The 20,616-nt window shown below is 43.8% G+C and overlaps 1 protein-coding gene across 2 annotated transcripts in view; it reads right to left on the bottom strand.

The window, feature by feature from the left end:
* The window catches only part of ST7 (suppression of tumorigenicity 7), a 150,424-nt gene that overhangs the window by 105,960 nt on the left and 23,848 nt on the right, over window positions 1-20,616 (bottom strand). The window contains exon 1 of one of the 2 annotated variants that reach the window (XM_061373027.1): window positions 6,719-7,375. The exons of the other annotated variant lie outside the window; for it this stretch is intronic. Within the exon in view, the coding sequence (XP_061229011.1) occupies window positions 6,719-6,740 (22 nt within the window). The 5' untranslated portion in view covers window positions 6,741-7,375. Of the gene's footprint in view, window positions 1-6,718; window positions 7,376-20,616 lie in introns of those variants that run through there. 2 annotated transcript variants of the gene reach the window in all.

The following is a 20,616-nucleotide window of genomic DNA, read 5'->3' on the forward strand; positions in this document are numbered from 1 at the left end:
CCAGGCAGTACATTGCTGAGTTACAGGAATACTTTCCCCAGCTTACTTAACCCTCTAGAAGAATTTTGCCTCTACTCACTGCCTATAAAATTTCCAGGGCTTTTTAGCTGGACTTGTTTGGGCTCCTGTCCTTGTGGATGACAAAACACAGCATGCAATCTTCACACAACTTGACATGTTTCTTTACCAGCTAATCTGACATTTCTGATCTACTGTATTCTCTTTGATAATCTAAATAGAAGCTTGAGAGTATTTTTTCAGCAGATGGATGATTTGAGTGACTGGTTATTACCACTATGCAAATACAGCAGCACAATTTACTGCCACTGCGACAGTCCTAGACACCTTACTAATACTGGTAATAAATGCAGCTGACAGGAAAAAAGGTTAGTGGTGCTAACATTTTCCACATTCAGCTCTTTCCATGAATGTTAAATACACCGTTTTAGCATCTTTCAGTATTGCTAATTACAATGCTGCTCCTTTTTTATATTCGTGACCAGCAGTATTTTCCTTGTGCTAAGTCAGTTCAGACTCAGTGTGACTCATGTTAAGCATCGATAAGTAGTGATATATGCAGTTCTGGTTCTGCTTGGGATGCTATCTTCTTACAACAATTTTTCCTTTTCTCATAGCAGAGATCTTACAAGTGAAGTAAGTTGCCATCTTCTGAGCTCCATGGAGGAGCAGTTTATGCCATTCCCCTCAAATCTGCTTTCTAATTATGTCTTCATCACACAATTCCTTACTACTCTTAAAAAACGCAGCAAAGACATGAAGTGAAACATGTCTGATCTCCCTTTTCTTCTCCCATCCAGGAACTTTTGTAATATGTAATTGAGTACATTTTCCTTTTGCTGCACTTGCACAACCACATCAACTTCAAGCCCATATCCTCTCAGAACTCCTTGATGCACCATAAGACAGGTACTTCCACACTAAGGTGAATACAGCAGGAAATCTAAATATATGACAGCTTTCCAAGACTCATTCTTAGCACTAAAATGCAAGTTGGCATTTGCTGGAGTGATGACATACCTGAAATTGTATCATCACTGTAGATTGCGAAATCACTGGGCTAACGAGTTACATGTTGAATGTGATAGGCCAAGGGAGATGGATTATCTTTCCAGTGCCATCTTCAAAACCGCCTCATTGCTTCAAAGACTACAGGCCTTTTGAGTGCAAGGCCTCACTTCTGCAATGTTCTTCCAGAGTTCATTCCCATCACTTTTTCCTCTCTGTTCAGTCAAACCTTTACAAGAGAAGTCCCCACTATAGCCATATACTTCCTCTGAAAAGCTCACCAACTTTGTATTGTTTTCAACTTAGGTTCCTGCTTTGACTGAAACACTATCTAGCATGCTTTCAGGGTCACCTCATCATCCTTTGTCCCACTGCACCAAGGAAAGAGCTTCTTAGCCACTGTATTTCTCAAAAGAGGCCAGACATACCAGACTTCGGTTTTGTACTGCTGCCTCATAGTTTCACAAGGATGTCCCTTCTACTTCCCATGTACTGATCAAAACATTTAAACCTCAAGATGCCATTTCCAAATTAAATCCACGGAGAGCCATAGGAACTCCTAAAATACTTTTCATCTAATGCTGGAAAGCAATGGCACATTTCTTGCTCTAGCTAAAACATGGGTTTACTTACCCTCTCAGTTTCTGAGCATCTTAAGTCAATCTCTCTGTATAAGCTTCACCTTGATCACAGACAGCAAAGCCAGCCAATTCTCCACTGAGCTACACCAGATTCTGGGTAGCAAGTGTTTTTCTCTGTAGTTGTAGAGCTTATTTCCCGAGTATAAAGCCTCAACATCCTATCCTTTACAATAGGAAATATAATGGCATTTCTAAGATTCTGTCATCTCTCAATGGTCACTGTGAAATAGTCTAAGTGGTGATGTTACTACCTCAGTATTTTCACCAAACAGGAAAGATATCCACTGATCTTGAAATCTGCAATATGCTATCTCACTGAATCCCATATGCTCTTTTTGTAGCACATTACAGACCTTTTCCTGGTGCTACAGGGATCTAGGTCAGACAAAAGAGACAACTGATTGTTCTGCAAATAAATGGGGTTTTTTGCTGGGCATACCTGCTAATGACCCCCAAATTACATGAAACTACTGCTTCTACACCAGCTCAAGCAGTATGACACAGAGTCCTCACTGCATGTACTGCACTTCCTATCTGGGTCACATGGCCCAGAGGGACTCTAATAAGTTGTCCTTGGGCATAAAGATTTATCCCTGTTTCTGGTCCTGTCAATTAAACTGGTCAAAGGACAATGGAACTGCAGGAACCTCAGCAGCCAAATACATTAGTTTACAGTTACAGCTTCTGGTATGTTCCTGTAACCTCCCTTTGACGTACAGTTGCCTGAGAAACCAGCATAACATCATTGTGAAATTGTGGCAGTCATCTGATGCCAGGTACCCATACTTACTATGATTACTCATCTTGGAAATTCAGGACAACAGTAGGCTATTTATACTCAAAAAAATAGGAGCATTTTGGTCATCTGCTGGTTCAGTGGAGTCCACTGCTGCCAAGGCTGACATCTCACCAGAGTTTCAATGGCTGTGTCCCACCCTCCCTTGTGCCACTGCCCATTTAGTCACCCCGTGAATCAGACTGGGGAGCCAATGCGCTCAAAACTGGCCACCTGTAGAAGTGGTCAGGTTTTGGCTGGCTCTCCCACTGGTGCCAGAGGAAGGAGAAGGCAGGTATAGCAGCCCAGGACAGCAGCAATCGTGCCTATCAGATCATCCTTGTTCTTAATATCTGATGAGAAGATCTCTCATTTCTCCACTGTTGGCTGCTGCTGTTTTGCAGGGGTTTGTAAGATTACTTTTCTGATGCCACAAAATCAATTATCTTAGTGCAATCTTGCCCATTTACTGCATTCTGGCTTGAAGAGAATCTGGGGGAGAAAAACTGCCCAGGAATAACAGCATTTTCTGAACTTACAGAGCAGAAGACAGTAGAGTGAGCCTGGGGCAAGCACAGCAGCTTTTCTGGCACACTGAAGTAAGCAAGGTCTCCCCTCCTCCACATCACTCCCCATGGAGAACATCCTTCCAGCATCAGCCTCGTGATGGGGGAAAGCTTTGCCTGCCCTTTGGGTTTGCATTGCTCATACCCTTTGGTCCGCTCTCCTTTGGTCCAGTCTCTCCCTGCCCAAGCACAGCTGCTGATCTGACAGACAGGGACCACCACAAGCGCCTCCCTGAACAGCCCCGGATGGAAGAGCACCTCCCAGACAACCTCCCTGTAACTCTCACACTTTAGTGTCACTGCTAGGTTAAAACACTCTGGCATGAACAAATGCAGCAGAACTGAGAACATCACCTCAGACACTGACAGCAGGTATTTGGGCTCTTTCAAGAGTGTTGGGGTGAGTGTTGCACATGTGTGTGCAATTCCCTCCTCGCAGCTCCCTACTGAGATACGCTGAGGTACCTGAAGAACACTTAGTGCATGTTCTCACATATGCATGAAATGGCTCTCTGAGCACCTCTTTGCTCACGTTACAGATTCTGAGCCATATCCTGCCCCATTCCTTCCCATTACACAGCCTGATTTGGTGAAGCCATGCTGCCCTGACCACCCCCAGCATTTATGAGCCCCAACAACCATGGCTGCTCCTGCATTTCAGTTTAATCTGTGCCTGTACTGTCCCTCCTGTCAGCCTGCAACTGCCAGTACTATGAATTAAACAAGGATTTTGCTGGTTATTTCCCCTAGGCTTGGGGTTATCTCTTCCCCTGAACTGAGGGTGTCTTTCTCTTGGGGCCCAGCTCATCACCTGAAGCCTGACCACTTCCCTGCTTCAGTTCAGTGCTGCAACATCATCTCACCTTCAAGAAGACTTCATTCTCAACCCAAGGTTATATCAAACCAAGTTCTACTCACCCCATACAGCATCTGAAACAATTACAGTGAGCAGATAAACCCGTCAGGTCAGCAGGCGAGGTGGCACAGGATGGAGAGCTGCCCCCCACGATGCAGACAGCCCCCGGCGGCGGGTCTGCAAATGGATAAACACACGTGCCTGACGGAAAATACTGGGAATGTCCATAGGGCAACTGCCCTGCACAGCACAGCCCTTCCCACAGACACTTCTTGGGGGTTTTGCTTTGCATCCTCTGTCTTTGCTCAGCGTTAGCAGCTGTTTGTGGATCGCCTGCTGCCTTATCCCCCTTCACAGGCCAGCCTCGCCTTCTGTTTGTCTTTCCTTGCATCCAGGAGGCGATAAGCAGATGCCTCTGTTTCTACAATAGCCCTTGGACTATCTTTTATTGCCCTTCCAACTGCTGTTAAAAGCAAGAAGAAAAACCAGGAATGATGAATAGGAGTTGACTTGTTAAAATGTTTTGATACTGAGTGACAGAATGAAGGTTCTAAACCAGGATTTGCTTCTGACCATTTTTCTTGGGTTTTTAATCAAAGAAGAGAAAAATAGAAGCCTAAATACTAATTGTAAATAGGAGGATTAAGAAAAATGCAATTTGCTCATTTCACTGGGCAGCAGCAGAAATGGCTACTGTTGTGTTCCAAGGACCAGATGATGCTGAATCTCATTGACTTATTTTGTTTTGTTTATGTTCTAGCTGGACAGAAACACTAACAAGTCACATTGCTGTCATTTTACAGCTTGGAAATATGAAGGAGACAAGAGGAGAGGGAAGGCCAAAAAACCACCAGCTGAGACTGCATTCTGAGCACATTCATTTTGATGCCATTTTTCTCCTTTGAGAGCAAACCTGCGGCTCCCCAGCAGTGGTGTGGGCAGGGCTGGTTGGGAGGGGGTGTGGGGGGGGTGTGCTGCCCAGCATCACCCCACTCTCCTGTCCTGTGCCAAATCCCACAGCAGCAAGCAACAGCACATCCAGCCTGGCCCAAAGAACCTGAACCCGTGTCTCAGGGAGCCCTTGGGTACAAGGTCCAGGCCCAAGCAGAGGTGCAGGGGAAAAGGACTGCACAAAGGCGAGGCCACCACACTGCCTTCCCCTCCCTCTGGCTGGGGAAGGCAGGCAGGGACTGGCCACAGCCTCTGCTTGGATCAATGGCAACAAACCATGTTGCATTTAACCCCTTGTTTAAAGGCAAATCGTGCTGCTAGACCCTTCTGGGAAACAGGTAGTGGCTGCTACAAAACGTTCTGTTGCCCTTTTCTGCCTTGTGGGAGCCACAGAAACAAAAGCAGCCACAGCTACTGGTGGTACAACTGGTGACCTTAGCCAAAAGCTTGATTTGACAAGCAAGCTGTTTATTAATGCACCTCATAAAACAAGAGAAGGACTACAAGGCTGGATAGCTTAACAAGACTGCGTAATTTTGCTTTCCAAGTATGCAATAGGCACTCTCTGCAGGAGAGCAGGTACACCCCTGATGCTATCTCGCAGCAAGTCAATATACATTTTGCAGAGGCAGACTCCATGGACGCACATGGGGCTCACAGATCTGGCAGGATATGAACAGATGCAGCTGCAATGTTCGGCATCTCTGCTCACACTGCATGGACCCAGAGCTGCAAGTATGTTTACAAGCAGGCATAAAACAAGTGTCCCTAAACAAAAGAAACCTAAAGGCAAATCTTGTGTTTATGCTGCCTGACCTTGACCAGTGTTGTGGCAGAGGAGGGGAGAGTTCACAGAGCCAGGTAATGGGAATGATTAACCCTTTGGGAGCATGGGGCTTTGACAGCCAGGAGGACATGATTATGAGGTACCCCAATGCTCTTACCACTTCCCAGGAAGAGCCAAGCCAAAGAACGGGTCCCAGCCTAGCAACACAGAGTCATTACAACATGCTGCATCTTAGAACAGTATAAAAACGCCACTGCTTCATATTCAAATGAGACATTTTTCAACAACATGCAGTACTATTTGTACACAAAACACAGTGTAAAGTAACTGTTCTCTGTTTTTGTCACCCGACAATCACTGGATCAGACTGGGCTCCACACAGCCACACTGTCACCAGCAACATTATTTATACACAAACCCCCAGCCTTCCTCCATGGCCAGATTTGCCAGGTAGGTAATCGCTGCTCCTGTTGAAGCTAAACTGTCTGGCTTTCAATGACATGTGTCTGCACTGCTATTATATAGCAGACTGCCTCAGTTGAGATTTTCCAGTGCAAAAGATCAGGAAGAAACAAATAAATGATCCTATTATTTTGAAATTTTATCATATTTAGAATTCCACCTAATTTAATTTTGGATTCTCCAGTTACAGGAGGGATCCAAGACAAGCTGCCTTTTTCCTTGGAACAAAAATGAAGCAAATGACATATTCTTTTCCTTATGATTAAATCACTCTCCTCCAGCACTCACCCATCTAATGCTGCAGCATTCCCAGTCCCCAAACATATCACCCAAGTAGTGCATTCATCAGAGCATCTGCAACTCCCAATCATTGACATATCACACATTCAAGCAAAACTGCCTTTTTCCCCCCATGTTTCAGTGGCCTGAATTCAGCAACGCTGAGTGCCCTGCTGCTGGCATCAAGGATGCACCCACAGTTGGGAGGTAGATGGTTCCCCTCTGGCATCTATCATCCCCTGGTAAACAGGCGAGGATCGCAGTATTTAGCCAGTGACCTACAGCAAAGGGAATGCAAACGCGGAGGGTACAGCAAGACTAAAACAAGCCCTATTCTCAACAGAAAAAGGATGTAAGTGGGATGCATTTACTTACATGAAGATTCAGTGCCAAACATGGCTGGCCCCAGATGCTGCTATTTTAAAGAGAAAAGAAGAAAACAGAGTGGAAGACAGAGGGAGTGTATGAGAGTAGGGATGAGACTGCTACACAGCAGGGGTCATGAAGCCAGACAATGCAGTCCAGGCTATCCAAGCTGCCAGATTCTCCGCTCTCTTCCTCTTCCCTCCTCTGCTCCACACCGCAGCAGCAGCAGCTTTTCCTTGCAACCGCAGCAAAGGTCTTTCTTCAGGAAGCAAAAGGCAGGAGCTTCTGTTTTAAATCCAAGAGATACAGGCAGGCCAGCGTCCTTTCCGTGATACCAGCCGGCATAAATAGGTAGCAGCCACCAGATACTGCAATCCCCAGCCCCTGCTCTCCGTAAGACAATAGCAGAGCTTATGCATACACTGGATGACGTCAGGACACTGCAAAGACTGACTGCTGCTAACCCAGAGGCTTGGAGGGGGCTTGAACAGAGCACAGCAATTCAAATGGGAATTCCTTTGTCACAAAAAGCAGAAGACAAAGAGCCAGACATGTATTTCCCTGCGTGATGTTAAAGTCCCCACCCGGGGCTGTAACACTAGCAGGAAAGTATCTGCCTTGGATTCACACTCCTTTCCTCAGCTGCATGAGATGCAAAGTGTTTCCATGCAAACAGAATAAATTTTGAGGACAAATGTCCTAGTAAATGCCACTTTTTGCATCTTCAATAAAGAATAACCATAATTTCTATCACTAACTCTTTTCATTTTTTTTTTTCTTCAAAGAAAAAATAAAATCTTGGCCCATTCTATGCTTCAGACCTATTTTTCACATCAAAGTGCTAACCAACTGTCTCATTTACTTAAATCTGTTATCAGAATACAATACACTGCAGCCATGCTCTAACCATAATAGATAAGTCGTACATCTAAATAAAAATAAAAAACCCCAAACCACACTGATCTCAGTGATAAAAAGGCATCCTAGCAACCAAAGGAATAGTTTCCTTATTTCTTCTTTATTCTTCTAAACCATCCAGATCCAGTGTTTCTTAGCCTCTGCAAATGCATTTTTGAGTGCATTAAGCTTATTTTTTCTGACACTCAGTCACTTAAAAATGTTCAAACACAGAAACAAAGCCCCAAGCTGGCTCCTTCCAATCGTCCTGCAGACAAAAGGATTTTGCCTGTCTTGTGCTGGCAAGAGCAGCCAAGCAGTAAGTTAGCTGATGGTCAGAAGCTACCAGACACCGGGGGCCATCCACGGGAATAGCTGCCCAGAGCGGGAAAACCCAAGGATGGTTTTGATAAGCCTCACGGAACAAGTATATGCAGTTCTCAAGATGGCAAAGACTGAAATGTGCTGCTGGTGGAGGAGGAGAAAGGATGCAAGTCCATTATGTGAAGCACTTAAAGAAAAACAACCACTACCCCCTGTTTCTGAGCTTTTGTGGGTTAACTGTTCCCAAATGCTCCTGCTGCTCTGTGTGCTAAGGACCTTTGTGCTGTTCGTGGAATATGTGAAGCCACCATGAGCAGCAGGCTGGAAAAATGAGCAACCTGCCACCTAAGGATCTCATTGTATTTAAATCGTCAGGGAATTGAGCAGGCTGGCTAGGGCACCACTGCCCTAACAGCAGACTAGGAAGCAATGTATAGGTCAGAGCCACAGTGGTCCACTGCCACATTAATGCCCCTGCTCCTGGGGATGGGAAACATAGTCCCAAGCTCCTACAATATGCTTGTCCAGAAATGGCACGTATGGACCCTCAACAACCCTGGCCCACAAGTGCTGGGAGGAAGGATAGCCATCAAGAAACTGTAGAAACTGATCTTGTCCTTCCTGTCCTGGTGGGGGGCACCTGCTAGGCACATCAAGCTGCTCTCCTGGTAATCTCTGTTGATGCAAAATGCTCTTCAATTATTTCCCTGCTTTCCAACCCACACACTGAACAGTCTCTTTGTGTTCTGCACACACCCTAGAGATACTTAGGACTGCCAGGCTTTTGGGAGCATTTATCTGTATTTCATCTCTGGAACAAAGCCACAGGAGAGGCCATACCCTGGGGTGAAACACCTCACCTCACACCTCACGCTCTAATAGGCAACTTTTATTCTCTCCATCAGCAGACAGGACACCTGTGCATGGTGACTTAAATCAACCCTTAGGCAGTGACTAACCAGATGTCCTCTGATTTGTTCTTAAGAACCTGAATTAATGGCCTGGCTGTTCAATTGTATAATGAATACTTGCAGTCATGTGCATGGATGCTCAGCACCAGGAAGGTACATCCAGATTACTTTTGACCATAATGCTACAATGAGAGTGGCACAAATCCGCTGACAAGGGCCACAGTTCTGCTGTTCCCAGAACTAAACTAGTTATTTTGACTGTCTGAAGCTGCTAACATCTCCTTTAGTCAAAACAACTTGACAAGAAGCTGTAGTGCATGGAGCAACACAAGTGTTCTGGCTTGGCTTCCCAGCAGACAAGGCAAGTTCACAAAAGAAACGTGTCTATTATGTACTGGCAAGTCCCCCAGCATCTTTAAACACAAATCTCTGGAACAGAAGCCCAAGTGCACTTATGCAATGGCTGAAGAGTAAATTTTGCTCAGATGGGTAGATCTGGACTTCCCACAGCATTATTTCCAAGGAAGATGCAAAACCTTAGGGCTTTCCAATGACATGCTTGAAGGTGTCACAGAGCCCAGGCTCTCTGCCAAGTTCTCAGCACTCTGACGCACATAGGCAGTTGAAAAGCCAAAACAACCCATGCAGTATCTGTGGAAAGATTTCATAATAATCTATTTCGTTAGCGTTAGGCTTGCCAGGTCACTGCTCTGCCTTGCAGGGAAGGTGACTCTTGACAAGCCACTGAAAGACTTTTTCTGCAATTCTTTCAAGCCTATTGAAAGCACTCTGTGAAACGCCTTAGAGGAAGCGTTAAAATCTGTTTCTCATCCACTGCTCTTGTAAGACCATAACCTTTTAGGTTGCTAGCTGGTTAGCAGAATTCCAAATTTATGCAAATTAGTGCACGGAGAATGTCAAATGACATCTTCTGCAAGTGTCAGCATTGCTGTGATTTGCTTGCAATGTACATAAGACATTGTTCAAGTGTGAGATTAATTTACAATGTAACTTCCGTACATTTCTCCACAAGCCAGCATAAAATATTTAAAACAGCAAATAATACATATTCATTCAAAGCTCTCTCCTATACATTCACATTTTCCAGAGAAAGGCATGTGCTCCTCAACGATCACCATTCTTAGAGCAGATATTTTTTATTCCTCAGTTTATCACTGCAGAAAAATAATATACATATCTTACATTGTTTTATAAGGATATATCTGTCTAGACTCTGAAGCATAGTTTGGGTTTTATAAAAAAGTTGGATGATGAAATGTTAAATTTTATACAGATGTAAATTTCTCCTTTAGAGTAATTTATCTCAAGAAAAACAGTGCAAGCATGAAACTTGAGCTACCGACACAGGTAGATTTGTACGCATGCCTTATGCTGATCCACTAGACCAGAAGTCTTTATTCTCTCTTGTCACTAGAGAAACATTTCATTTTGAGCTTAACCTCCTTTTCCACAGGGGAAACTCTAGAAAGGGGAAATGAATCCATTCCTCCTGTGAGGTTCTCCTGGCCTACTGCCCTGAGCAGCAAACCACAACAGGGGAAGTCTCACCTGTCTCCTCCCAAGCAAGGGAACAGATCCCACACCTTCGAGTCTCTAGAGGGAAGGCAGAGGATAATCTCAAAGATGGGAAAAAAATTTTATTATGCTAGTTAAACTTGACTTAACTTTCCGAGTTCCCTGTTCTGTGGGTTTTTAATGCCTGAAAATGGAAAGTTTTTAAGTCATCGAATAATGTAATGCTGGAAATCCCTGACCGACTGTGCAGTTAGTCCACACCGTTCAGCAACCCCCAGAAGGAATTTCTTTTGCCTCTGGGAATGTTAGCTCTTTTCCAAAAACCCAGCAAGAGCCCCAGTCACTCATGCAGTGACGATCTCCAGCTTCTATAGGTTTTGTCAGCACTGGCAATACCAGTAATTGACCGACACCAACAAAACACTGCCTCTAGAGAAAAATGAAGCCAACAGCAGCATGCATCGCTGAGCTACAGCTCCTTGGCTTTACACTTTCCCTGACCTTGCTTTGCTCAACTGTGATAACTTTAACAAACATCTCTGGTGAAAATAGTTGGCATCCTGATTACACCAGGGAGAACCTACAATGCTAGTACAACTTCAGCTTCAAATATGGGACTCTATACTTAAGGTATGGATAAATCCCCCAAATGACCAAACCGAACAGCCTGTGCTCATGTTATGATGCTGAGACCCCGACAAAGAACAGTTACTCATCTGTGGGGTATTTTATTGATACCTCCCTCACCAAATGAAGCCAGTGTCTCAGAAACAGCACCTTTGGAGCCATGGCCATGGGAAGAGGGAATGTGGCTGTCCAGAAGGGAGGACAGTCCTGATAAGTGCTTCCTGGCAGGAAAGCGGGCAGTTGGGTAGGAGTCCTGCGGGGACCACTGGCTTGAATTACACAGCATTCAGAACCAAGGAGAGCCAATAAATGCGTGTCCCACTGGAAGGAAATGTCCGAAATGCTTAATTTGTGGAAACACCAGCATGTTCCCACCAGGATCCAGGCTGGGCAGCGAGGAGAAGAGCAGCCCAGGGAGGCAAGAGGACTGGCTAGCTAGACAGTAGAAAACATCCCTGCACATCTGAACTGTCTGGAAGTCCCAAGTCCCCAATGTTCTATAGCCTGCTCTTACCAGCTTTTGTTTAAGGTTTTCCACCCACATTCCCTCTCTGCAACTTTCCGTTCCCTTGTTGCATTGGCACAGAAAGGAAGGAGACTGCTGGTAGAAAAAAAGTCAAGGTCTTTGTCCTGTTCAACATAGAAAAAAGATTTTTTACCAGACTGACCTATGTACTGCAGGAATGGTTTTTCCTTTTTATTTTTAGTTGCTTTTGTGCTGATTTTTTAAATATTTCTGTGCAATCCATATCACATTTATGCAACTCCATTTCATGTAAAAATCCTTTTTCTACAGCATTTTTTGGCAACTAATGCCCAGAACAACTGATTTTTTTGAGTAAACATATGCATGCACACACACACACAAGTTACAAGACAGACTGAAGAATTAGTATTTAATTTTGCCACACAAAATGTTTTTATGCCTGTGTTGGTCCTTATCCCAAAGATAAAGTTGAAAAGACAGATTGCTTTTTTAGAAGACATACAGTGAATCATAACAGCCAATTACTGCATTACTGCAATGCCTTTTGACTTCAATTTTAACAAAGATCTTAGCTTCAGCACTGCTCTGTAGGTGATTACTGCAACCATTCACTAACGGCAGCGAGAGGCAGCTCTGAGGATATGCTCAGCAATTAATAGAGAAGGTTCTGTGTGTTCTGCCTCTCCCAGCCCACCCACCCGTCTGGGGCACATCTAAAGGACATGAAAATCCAGCAGTTATGAAATGGTAGAGCATTACACACACAAAGCTGTAGGTAAGGAATATTGTGCACAAGAAAGAAAATAAGAAAGGATTAGCCCAGCTTAAGCACTTAATTCTAGGACATGACTGAGACTGTGGATTGCAGGCGGGTATCTGGCTCTCTTCAGAGGGCTGGGTACTTGCTCCCCTTTAGAATCATGATCTTCAAGAAAACCCAAATCTTGGGCTCCTGCCTTCTCACAGGAACCAGAAACTTCTGTAGGTGACAGAACCTTGAGATATAAGCAATACAGTATCTGTTTCTTCCCTTGCAGTAGCCCCTACACTCTATTTGAATACCCAGGGTCCAGAAACAGGGAACAACAGAACAGAAAGGTATTCCCATTCTGTACAACAGAGGTTACAGAATAAATCTTCCATTTTCAACAACCACTTCCCTTCCAATATTCAGTGTGAGACTGGAAAATAAAGCAGTATTATTCTATAAGTGGCAGAGTATAGCTCCCTTTCTGTACAGGACTGTCAAAAGATAAGGATCGTGATTCACCTCCGATTTATTTCCATTCTGTTGGTTTGGTTTTCAGTTCGGTTGGTTTTGTTTTTTACATGAAACCATTTATCCACAAATACCTATGGCAGTTACCAACATACTAAGGCAATCTACTCCCTGTATGCAAATAATGCATCAAATCCAAATGAAATGTGTTATTTTTTTAACATCAAGCCCCAGTGCTCAACAGAGCATGTGTAACGGCTGTGTGAAATTCTGAGGGCAGTTTTTGTCCCAAATGCAGGCTACTGTGTGATGAAACGGTGCTTCTACTGTATCTGAAAAATATCCCAGCAGAACACACAACCTTTCAATATGATCCAAGGAGAACTGAAGTAACCAAATCAGCACTGTGGTTCAATTAAGCACACTAAAGTAACCAGCTATTTTAAAGCCTCTTAAAATAATTAAATACAGAAGAAGGGGTAAAGTGTATTTTCTACATTAAGGGAAATACCTGAAATATTCTGGTTTGGGTTTGTTTTGTTTTTTTTTTTATACTAATGAGGGTCATTTCCAAGGATCTATGCCACAGGACTGCACATAACGTACATACACATGAAAGCCTCACTCATCAGAGTGAACAGAGGTGGAAAACAAATTAAAGAACAGATTACAAACAGAAATGTCATCATTTCTTATGCAACTCTGAGGGACCACAAATTAGGATTAAGGCTGGCTCAGAATAAACCCCATGCAAATTGGCACCAGAGGGACATGTGTGCCTCAGAAAAAGCACAAATACCAATATGCGTAAGTCAGAGAGGCTTAGAATAGTAGTAAATATTGTCAACACTGCATTATTATCTGCATTAATAACATCTGATCTAATGCCAAAACTTCACGATTCAGAGCAAGTTTGATTGTTGAGAGAGGAAGATCAAATTTAAATTACTTCTCAATCCAAGTAAACACAATAAGAAAATTAAATTTGACGTTATAAATAGCAATTATTTCATCTTACATATGGGAAAAATTAGGAAGTACCCACAAAATAAGGTACAAAGGTGTCCAAACTGTTCACAGGAGCATGCTCGCTCTGTCCCTGCTTAGAAACTCTGAAACCTGTCAGTCATTTCAATCCAACTTAGTGAAGGGATAGGAGAAACATATTTATCCCATATTCTATGCTGACAGCAAATAGTTAGGTAGGGAAGAGATAACTTATGAAGGTTGATGCTGGATGAGTGAGTGCTGTGTTGAGCACACTCCCTAGAAGACATAAAATAATCCATAACAACCATGGGAAATCAATGTGAGTTTTATTTTCCTACGTAGACACTCATGTGCGTAACAGTGGATGAGCTGACACTGCAGCCATAAATATAACACCACTGTGGAGTCAGTGGCGAAACCAAGTCTACGGGAAACTGTTTCACTAGTTCCACTGGACAAACCTGTAGACATTTAAGGATTCTGGTTTGCCCAAGATGCAGCATGTTGGTGGTATCCCAACCCCTCTTTCCAGGGCTACCCACTCAGCTTCCATGCGGTGCCAGCCTCACAGACTGGAGATGTAAAATTTCTCTCTTGGAATAAAAAAGACTAACCCCCCAAATCAGTAAATGTTTGGATAACTTGATTATAATAGCTTTTCTTGAGAAAGAACAACTTCTAAGAGTCAATAAAACAATCCAAGCAAGATATCCTCATGAACCTGCAGCTTGACTGGTGTTAGGCCGCTGCAGTCCATTGATGAGGCTCAGGGTGCAGGTTCCAGGCAGCAAGCATGGGTACAGCAGTCTCATTTGTTGAACACTCAACACCAGAAAAGTAAAATCCATCCTGGAAATGCAACGTTCTCCAAATTAAAAAGAAGACTTATGTGGATTAGGGCCTGAGGAACAAATGTACAGTGACGAGGAAGCCACCACTAAAGCACTTAAGTACCACCAGCTTTTAGGAGAAGTAGGCTCTTAAACTTGACAGACACCCTGAAAATGCTCCCCTAAACAAAGCACTAGAGAAAATATTAGGCATTGAGTCATGGTAATAGGAAGCTTACACACACAGAGGCAAATAAGACTGGAAAAGGTGATGGCATCTGCCCTGCTCATTGCAGGGTCAACTGCACTGATGTCCTTCTCGCCAGGCATCAGTCACAAAGGAAAAATGCAGAATCCCAAGTTCCTGCTCCATGTGGGAACTCATCTAAGGATGCACAGTGACCTTTATTAGGAGCTCGAGGCACTTACTAGTTCACAGGGTTCCTCTCACAGCAAACCACCATGCTGCCAAAACACAAAGAAGCCTCAGTAACTACAGCTTATGCCTTCTGCCCAGTAATGGTCAATGTACAAACACCATGGTAGAACCGTGACTCCAGGTGGGCATGATAGTTAAGTGTCATTAGCCACTTAGTGGCAATTAAATAATCAGACATTAACACTATTAAAGTTTCTCAGAGCTTGATACTAGTTGTGGTTCTCCATCTGAGCAGACCACACTGCCCTGGACTGGGGTGCTGTTATCCTGCTTTCTGGCCTCTTGCCTGGAGAGATGCGCAGTACCTGCAGAGCTGCTGCATTCTAGCAGCATGAGGAGAGGATAGAGACAAGGAGGTTGCAGCTCCCAATCTCCACAATGCTCATCCCAGGAAAGTCTTGAGCAGCTCAGTTGTAGACATCTACATATGTGTATAAGAAGTGACTCCTGTGTGTATGGGAGTTTTAGGGGAAGCATAGGAAAATGGAAGGAGATGTTGAGATCAGGGGCCCCATACTTCAAGGGAGGAAAAGCACTCCAAACCTATCTTGAACTGTGACCTTTGTTATGGGTACAAGATGGCCCAGAACATGTCCCACACTTCAGCATGATCAAGTCACCTGGATCAGCACGTGTTCAGCTGCGAGAGACACCCTTTCCCCCCCTGCAGCTGCGTAAAACTCCATCACAACAGTGTTTTCTCCATGTTTGGAAGCACTGCGTTACTTCTCTGCCTTCAGTGTCATGAAGGATTCAAGGGCTTGTGCCCAGTACTACATGGCACACAGATGGTTTATCAGCTTCATCAGCCCAGACAGGAAGATCATTCTAAGCACAGTGTTTGCAGATACACTTTATCAAAGAGCAAATCTCCCCTGCCATCAGAGACATTCCTTCTCCTAACAAATTTAACATGGAGATAACATTTTCTCCAAATGGAAGGGTTTCTGGCCCTTTCAGTATAACTGATTTGTTTGTTTAGTACCACCTAATCAGTTGTCAAACCAGACTGAAGATTTTCAGCTAGCAGAAGAGCCCACTCATCCAATTCTGCTCAGCCTGCATGGTATGGTAAGCAGATCACCTCCTGGCTTCATGAAACCCATCAGCCCTCAGATGGCTACAGGCTCTGCCTAGCACTGTTTGTTGTTAGTGTTATTTGCCCACTTCAGCCTCTGGCCCTGTTTATGCTACAAGCAACTAGTGTTTGACACCACTTCTCTTTTGCAGAAGATAGTTTGGTGGTTGGCCAAAACAACCTCAAGCCCAAGCAATGACTCGCCTCTTGAGTTTTGTTGATTAGGGCTCCGCATCACCACAGCCGTGCTGTGGGATCCCTGCAGGCATGACAGAGCAGTAGCTTGTGGGCCCTTTAAATATCAATCAAACAGCATGAAGAATACATCTTGTGCAAACAGTTTCATCTTTTTCAATGAAAAATCTCAAGAAATTGTATTCTGAAATAGATGACACAGACTGTTGTGTCTTTCTTCACAGCAAACACCACTGGAAACGATGCACTGGATGAACACAGTCCTGTAGGGCACCTTCCCTGATCTTGTCCCTTACATCTCTACATACTGGTAAAAATAGACTTTCAGGCTTCAGTACTTTGCTTCTTGATAATTGTGTGTTTGACTGAAATTGGTACAACACATTACAGGTAGGGTATACTTCTGCAGACATAACAGTACAGAAGTAACTCTTTCAACTGCAGGGAAAAAAACCACGCTGTAATGACATGACTAAACATTTCCATGTCATCAAGCCCAACAAAACAGATTGTGTCAGGCAGTTCTGAAGCTTCTGCAGATAAAGTAAGAACATGAGAGCCTTTGATTTCCCAAATCAAGGACTTTTCCATGATACTTTCCATAATACTTCGGGGTATTGCACTGTAAGTAGGCTAGAAGATAGTTCAGAAACGTATCAGGGTTTGGATTTTCTTAAAAGTTACAATGCTTTTTATTGTTTCTTGAAAATAATCAGACAACTGATACACTTACTTGCACTTGTGAAAAAATTGAAAAACAGTTTCTGAATGTCCTTGACTTGAAATATCACTGACCTCAAGAGAAAAACATGATCTTAATCAGGTCTTTGGGTTTTTTCTTTCAGTTGACAGATGACTTACTATACTGTTGGCATTGATCAGAACTTTTCATCCTCTTAAAATGCATCACTAGCTCAGGCCAAATATTGAAAACCCAGCTGTTTAATTTTCTTTCACTACCAAGTAAATGCACACTTCTAGCAATACTGTGACATGATTAAACCCAACTTTGGTACTTGCTTTCCTGAGCGGCATGTGGAGAAGCATGTGAGGAAGCAGGGAATGGACCTGGCTGAGCAGAACACAGGGAAGAGCACACAGTGAGACCAACTGCTCGCCATAAGGCTGTTCAGTGGAGCACAGTCACCAGTGACTCACAGCCATCTCTGCCTTCTTTACTGCTCCGTGGGATCAGAAAGTTCCTAATACCTGGGATGCTATTACTGCAGCAAATGCTGTGGTCATGACCAAGCTCACAAAAAATATAGCCTTTGGTCACCTTTGTACCCCTAGATACCACACCGGCAGATCTAACACACTGTTCTCCAAACAAGAGAGAACTCTGCCTTTGGATAAAATAGACTTCAGACACCAACAGACTGCACGTACAAGCTGTTCTTTTCAAAACAGTACAGTTCTTTTGGGAAATACAAAACATCCTTTCCCATTTCAGTGATTGTTGAAGTAATTTCTGAATAGAATTTGAAAAGAAATGTAAGGTTCTCTAGATTTAAAGGTGCTGCTTAAATGGGAAAAGAGTATACTGCATCCCAAATGACAAGAGTTGGTCTCAAGGCACAAGGTAGTTCAGGGAAATGAAGCACATTCCCGCAAATGTGGATCTAGTGTAGACACCAAATTCCCACTGAAGCAGGAGAGCTCACCAGGCATCTTCACCCATTTTAACTCCTTTTGGCCTTTTATCTACTTATTTACTTACTGCCTAGAGTTTGCAATAAATAGTCCAAGCTGTCACCAGGACCTTAGGGAGGTTTTGGCTCTTTCAAAGTCTCACCTAATTGCCCCTACACTCAAAAGAGAAACCTTTTCTATCTGTTTCCCTCTCAGAACTCTGAAAACCTCCTTCTACAACCTGCACAACTGATCAGAAAATGCTGTCAGCAGAGTGCAGTGAGCATTCCAGTGCCTCCCCTACTCCCAGAACCCAACCCTCGGTAATAGATTTCCAACAGCTCCCAACTGGAGCTGCTGGGAATACAGTTTCTATTAAAATTATATATTTATATACATTTATATTATATAATTTTTATGTAATATATATTTTATATAATATATAAATATAAATAACAATTTATATAATAACAATATAAATATAAAATACAATTTCTACTAAAATGCTTTCAGACCCTGCCAGAAGGAGCTAGGTTGTCAGATTTTGTACCTGTGCTCTCTACACAGCACTCAGATGTGTTTCTGCAGTGTATTAGCTCTCAGTGTGCCACGCACTTTTCCCTTTATACAGACATGGCTTACAGAAGTCTCCCCTCTTGTGCTACTGTTCCTCACTCATTTCTAGCCCAGACACAGCCACCTTCTGACACAAGGAACTAGCAGACAAGCTTCCATCCTGGCATGGTCCAGAGATTCCCATTAACCATCATCATTCACTTTACCCCCCTAAAAACACTATTCCCATCATAAGCCTCCTCACATGTCTCAGAGCCCACTGGCCACTGCCCTGGAGTGGATTTGCATACCCCAGATTTTCCAAATCCCTGATTTTGCTTTGGCAGGGAGCTAAAACAACTAACCCTGAGTTGTTCTTATCAAAACCCACCTCCACAGGACTCAAGAGACAGCAGAAGCCTTGTCTGAGAAATACAGGCTAATGATAGCACTACGAAGAGACTGTCTTGTGTCATCACAGCAGTGCAACATAGAGCCCTTTCCAGCAACCGGTGAGGAACCCCAGCTAAATACCTCTGGATTGCGGTGTGGCAGCAATCCATGCGACAGACTGGCGCCATTTCCCAGGTCAGCCAAGGCTTTCATTGCTACAGGGACCTACTTGCATTTGCATCACCATTTTATCTAAAATCTTTATAAGGCTGCAATAGAAAGCTGTGCTTCAAGGACCAGGATTCACTGAAAAGCCAGAGACCTGGCAATCAAAACACACTGCAGAGGAGACAGACAGACAGAGTCAGGACAGACTCAGGTGCGAGCACAACGTGGGAATGGCAGGAGATGCGAGATGGTCAACAGACTAATATGGCAAGGAATGTAGTCCATCCCTCTCCGTGTGGTCACAGCTGCCTGAGCCACATCTGTGACCAAAGAGAGCATCAACAACAAACCTCCTCCAACCCAGCCCGGCTGTCAGAGGAATTTTCCCACAGTAAGGATCACATTCATCGCTCTGTGCCAGGAACAATATTGCATTGTAACATCCCCGGGATTCCAGCAGACAGAAGAAAAAACATCCAACCTCAGCCATGAGCAGACTCCAAGAAGTGGCTGATGTGATGAGGGGCAATGCTCTTCTGGCTGCACTGCAGCGTGGAAGGTTTTATACGTGTTGACCACATGGCCAAGCACAGTGACATAAACTCAAGTGAAGAAGGGAGACTAGTTCTTAATAAACCTTAAAAGCCTTATGATTAAGCAACCAAGCTTGACCTTATCTTTTAAATTCAAGGGAAAGCTGAAAAAGGTCAGAAACCCCCAAGCTTAGAGACAAAAACAAGTGTCTGAACCTTAGGTGTATGGCCAAAAGGGAGAAAGAAAGAAAAAAAAAAAAGGAAGAAATAAAAGGAAGAGAAACAGAAACAAGACGAATTTGAAGTGCTTTTTCACCTTTGCAACCTCACAGATCTGTCAGTGGGAAGAGAACATGAAGATGGCCATGCAGACAACCCTGCAAGCTTCACTGTTTTAATAAAAAGAACAAACTAATAACTGCAAATATTGCCTTCAGGGTTCTTTTTTTTTCCAGTTTCCCTAACATGTGGCAGACCTTACGTCTTCCCAAATATTAGGCTTTTCTTCTTATCTGTAATGGTCACTGTTATTTTTCTTCCTACACATTTTTCAAGTAATCTTTCCCAGTATTTGCATGAGAACAGGATTTCACAGCCACACTGTTATTCTTTCGGTCCGGGACCGCTGGATGCTTTCTCACAGTCCTTACAGCAGGAAAGCTGTAGCCTGCACAGAGAGGAAAGCATAAATTACGCTATGACAGGTTTATAAGACTAATCCGAATAAATATCTCTCAGTAGTCTCCTATTCACTGTTTCCTTAGAAGAGCAAGGAGGGGATTTTCTGCTGGTAGCCTTTCCAGCTGTATGACTGTATTTCATGGGAGCACATTAATTTCAACACCCCTTTGCCAGGGAAGCCCAGACAAGCCTGCAGGCCAGGAGGAACAAGGAGGACCTCTCAGAGCCCCTTGGTCAGAGCACTGGCCTGGGGTAAGACAGACCAGAGACCCAACCCTATTTGATCACCAGATGCATTCAACCTACCTTTTTTACCTTGGATCACTGCAAGTCATGCTTCTCATCCAAGCTTCTTCCCCCACAAGACTCTGCTCTGGCCAACTCAGCTGACCTGGAGCCCGACAGGGCAGAG

This window comes from Neopsephotus bourkii, unplaced genomic scaffold, assembly GCF_033783945.1.
Source record: "Neopsephotus bourkii isolate Nb327-2 ecotype Australia unplaced genomic scaffold, CSIRO-AGI_Nbou_v1 NB_1624, whole genome shotgun sequence".
Lineage (NCBI taxonomy): Eukaryota > Metazoa > Chordata > Aves > Psittaciformes > Psittacidae > Neopsephotus > Neopsephotus bourkii.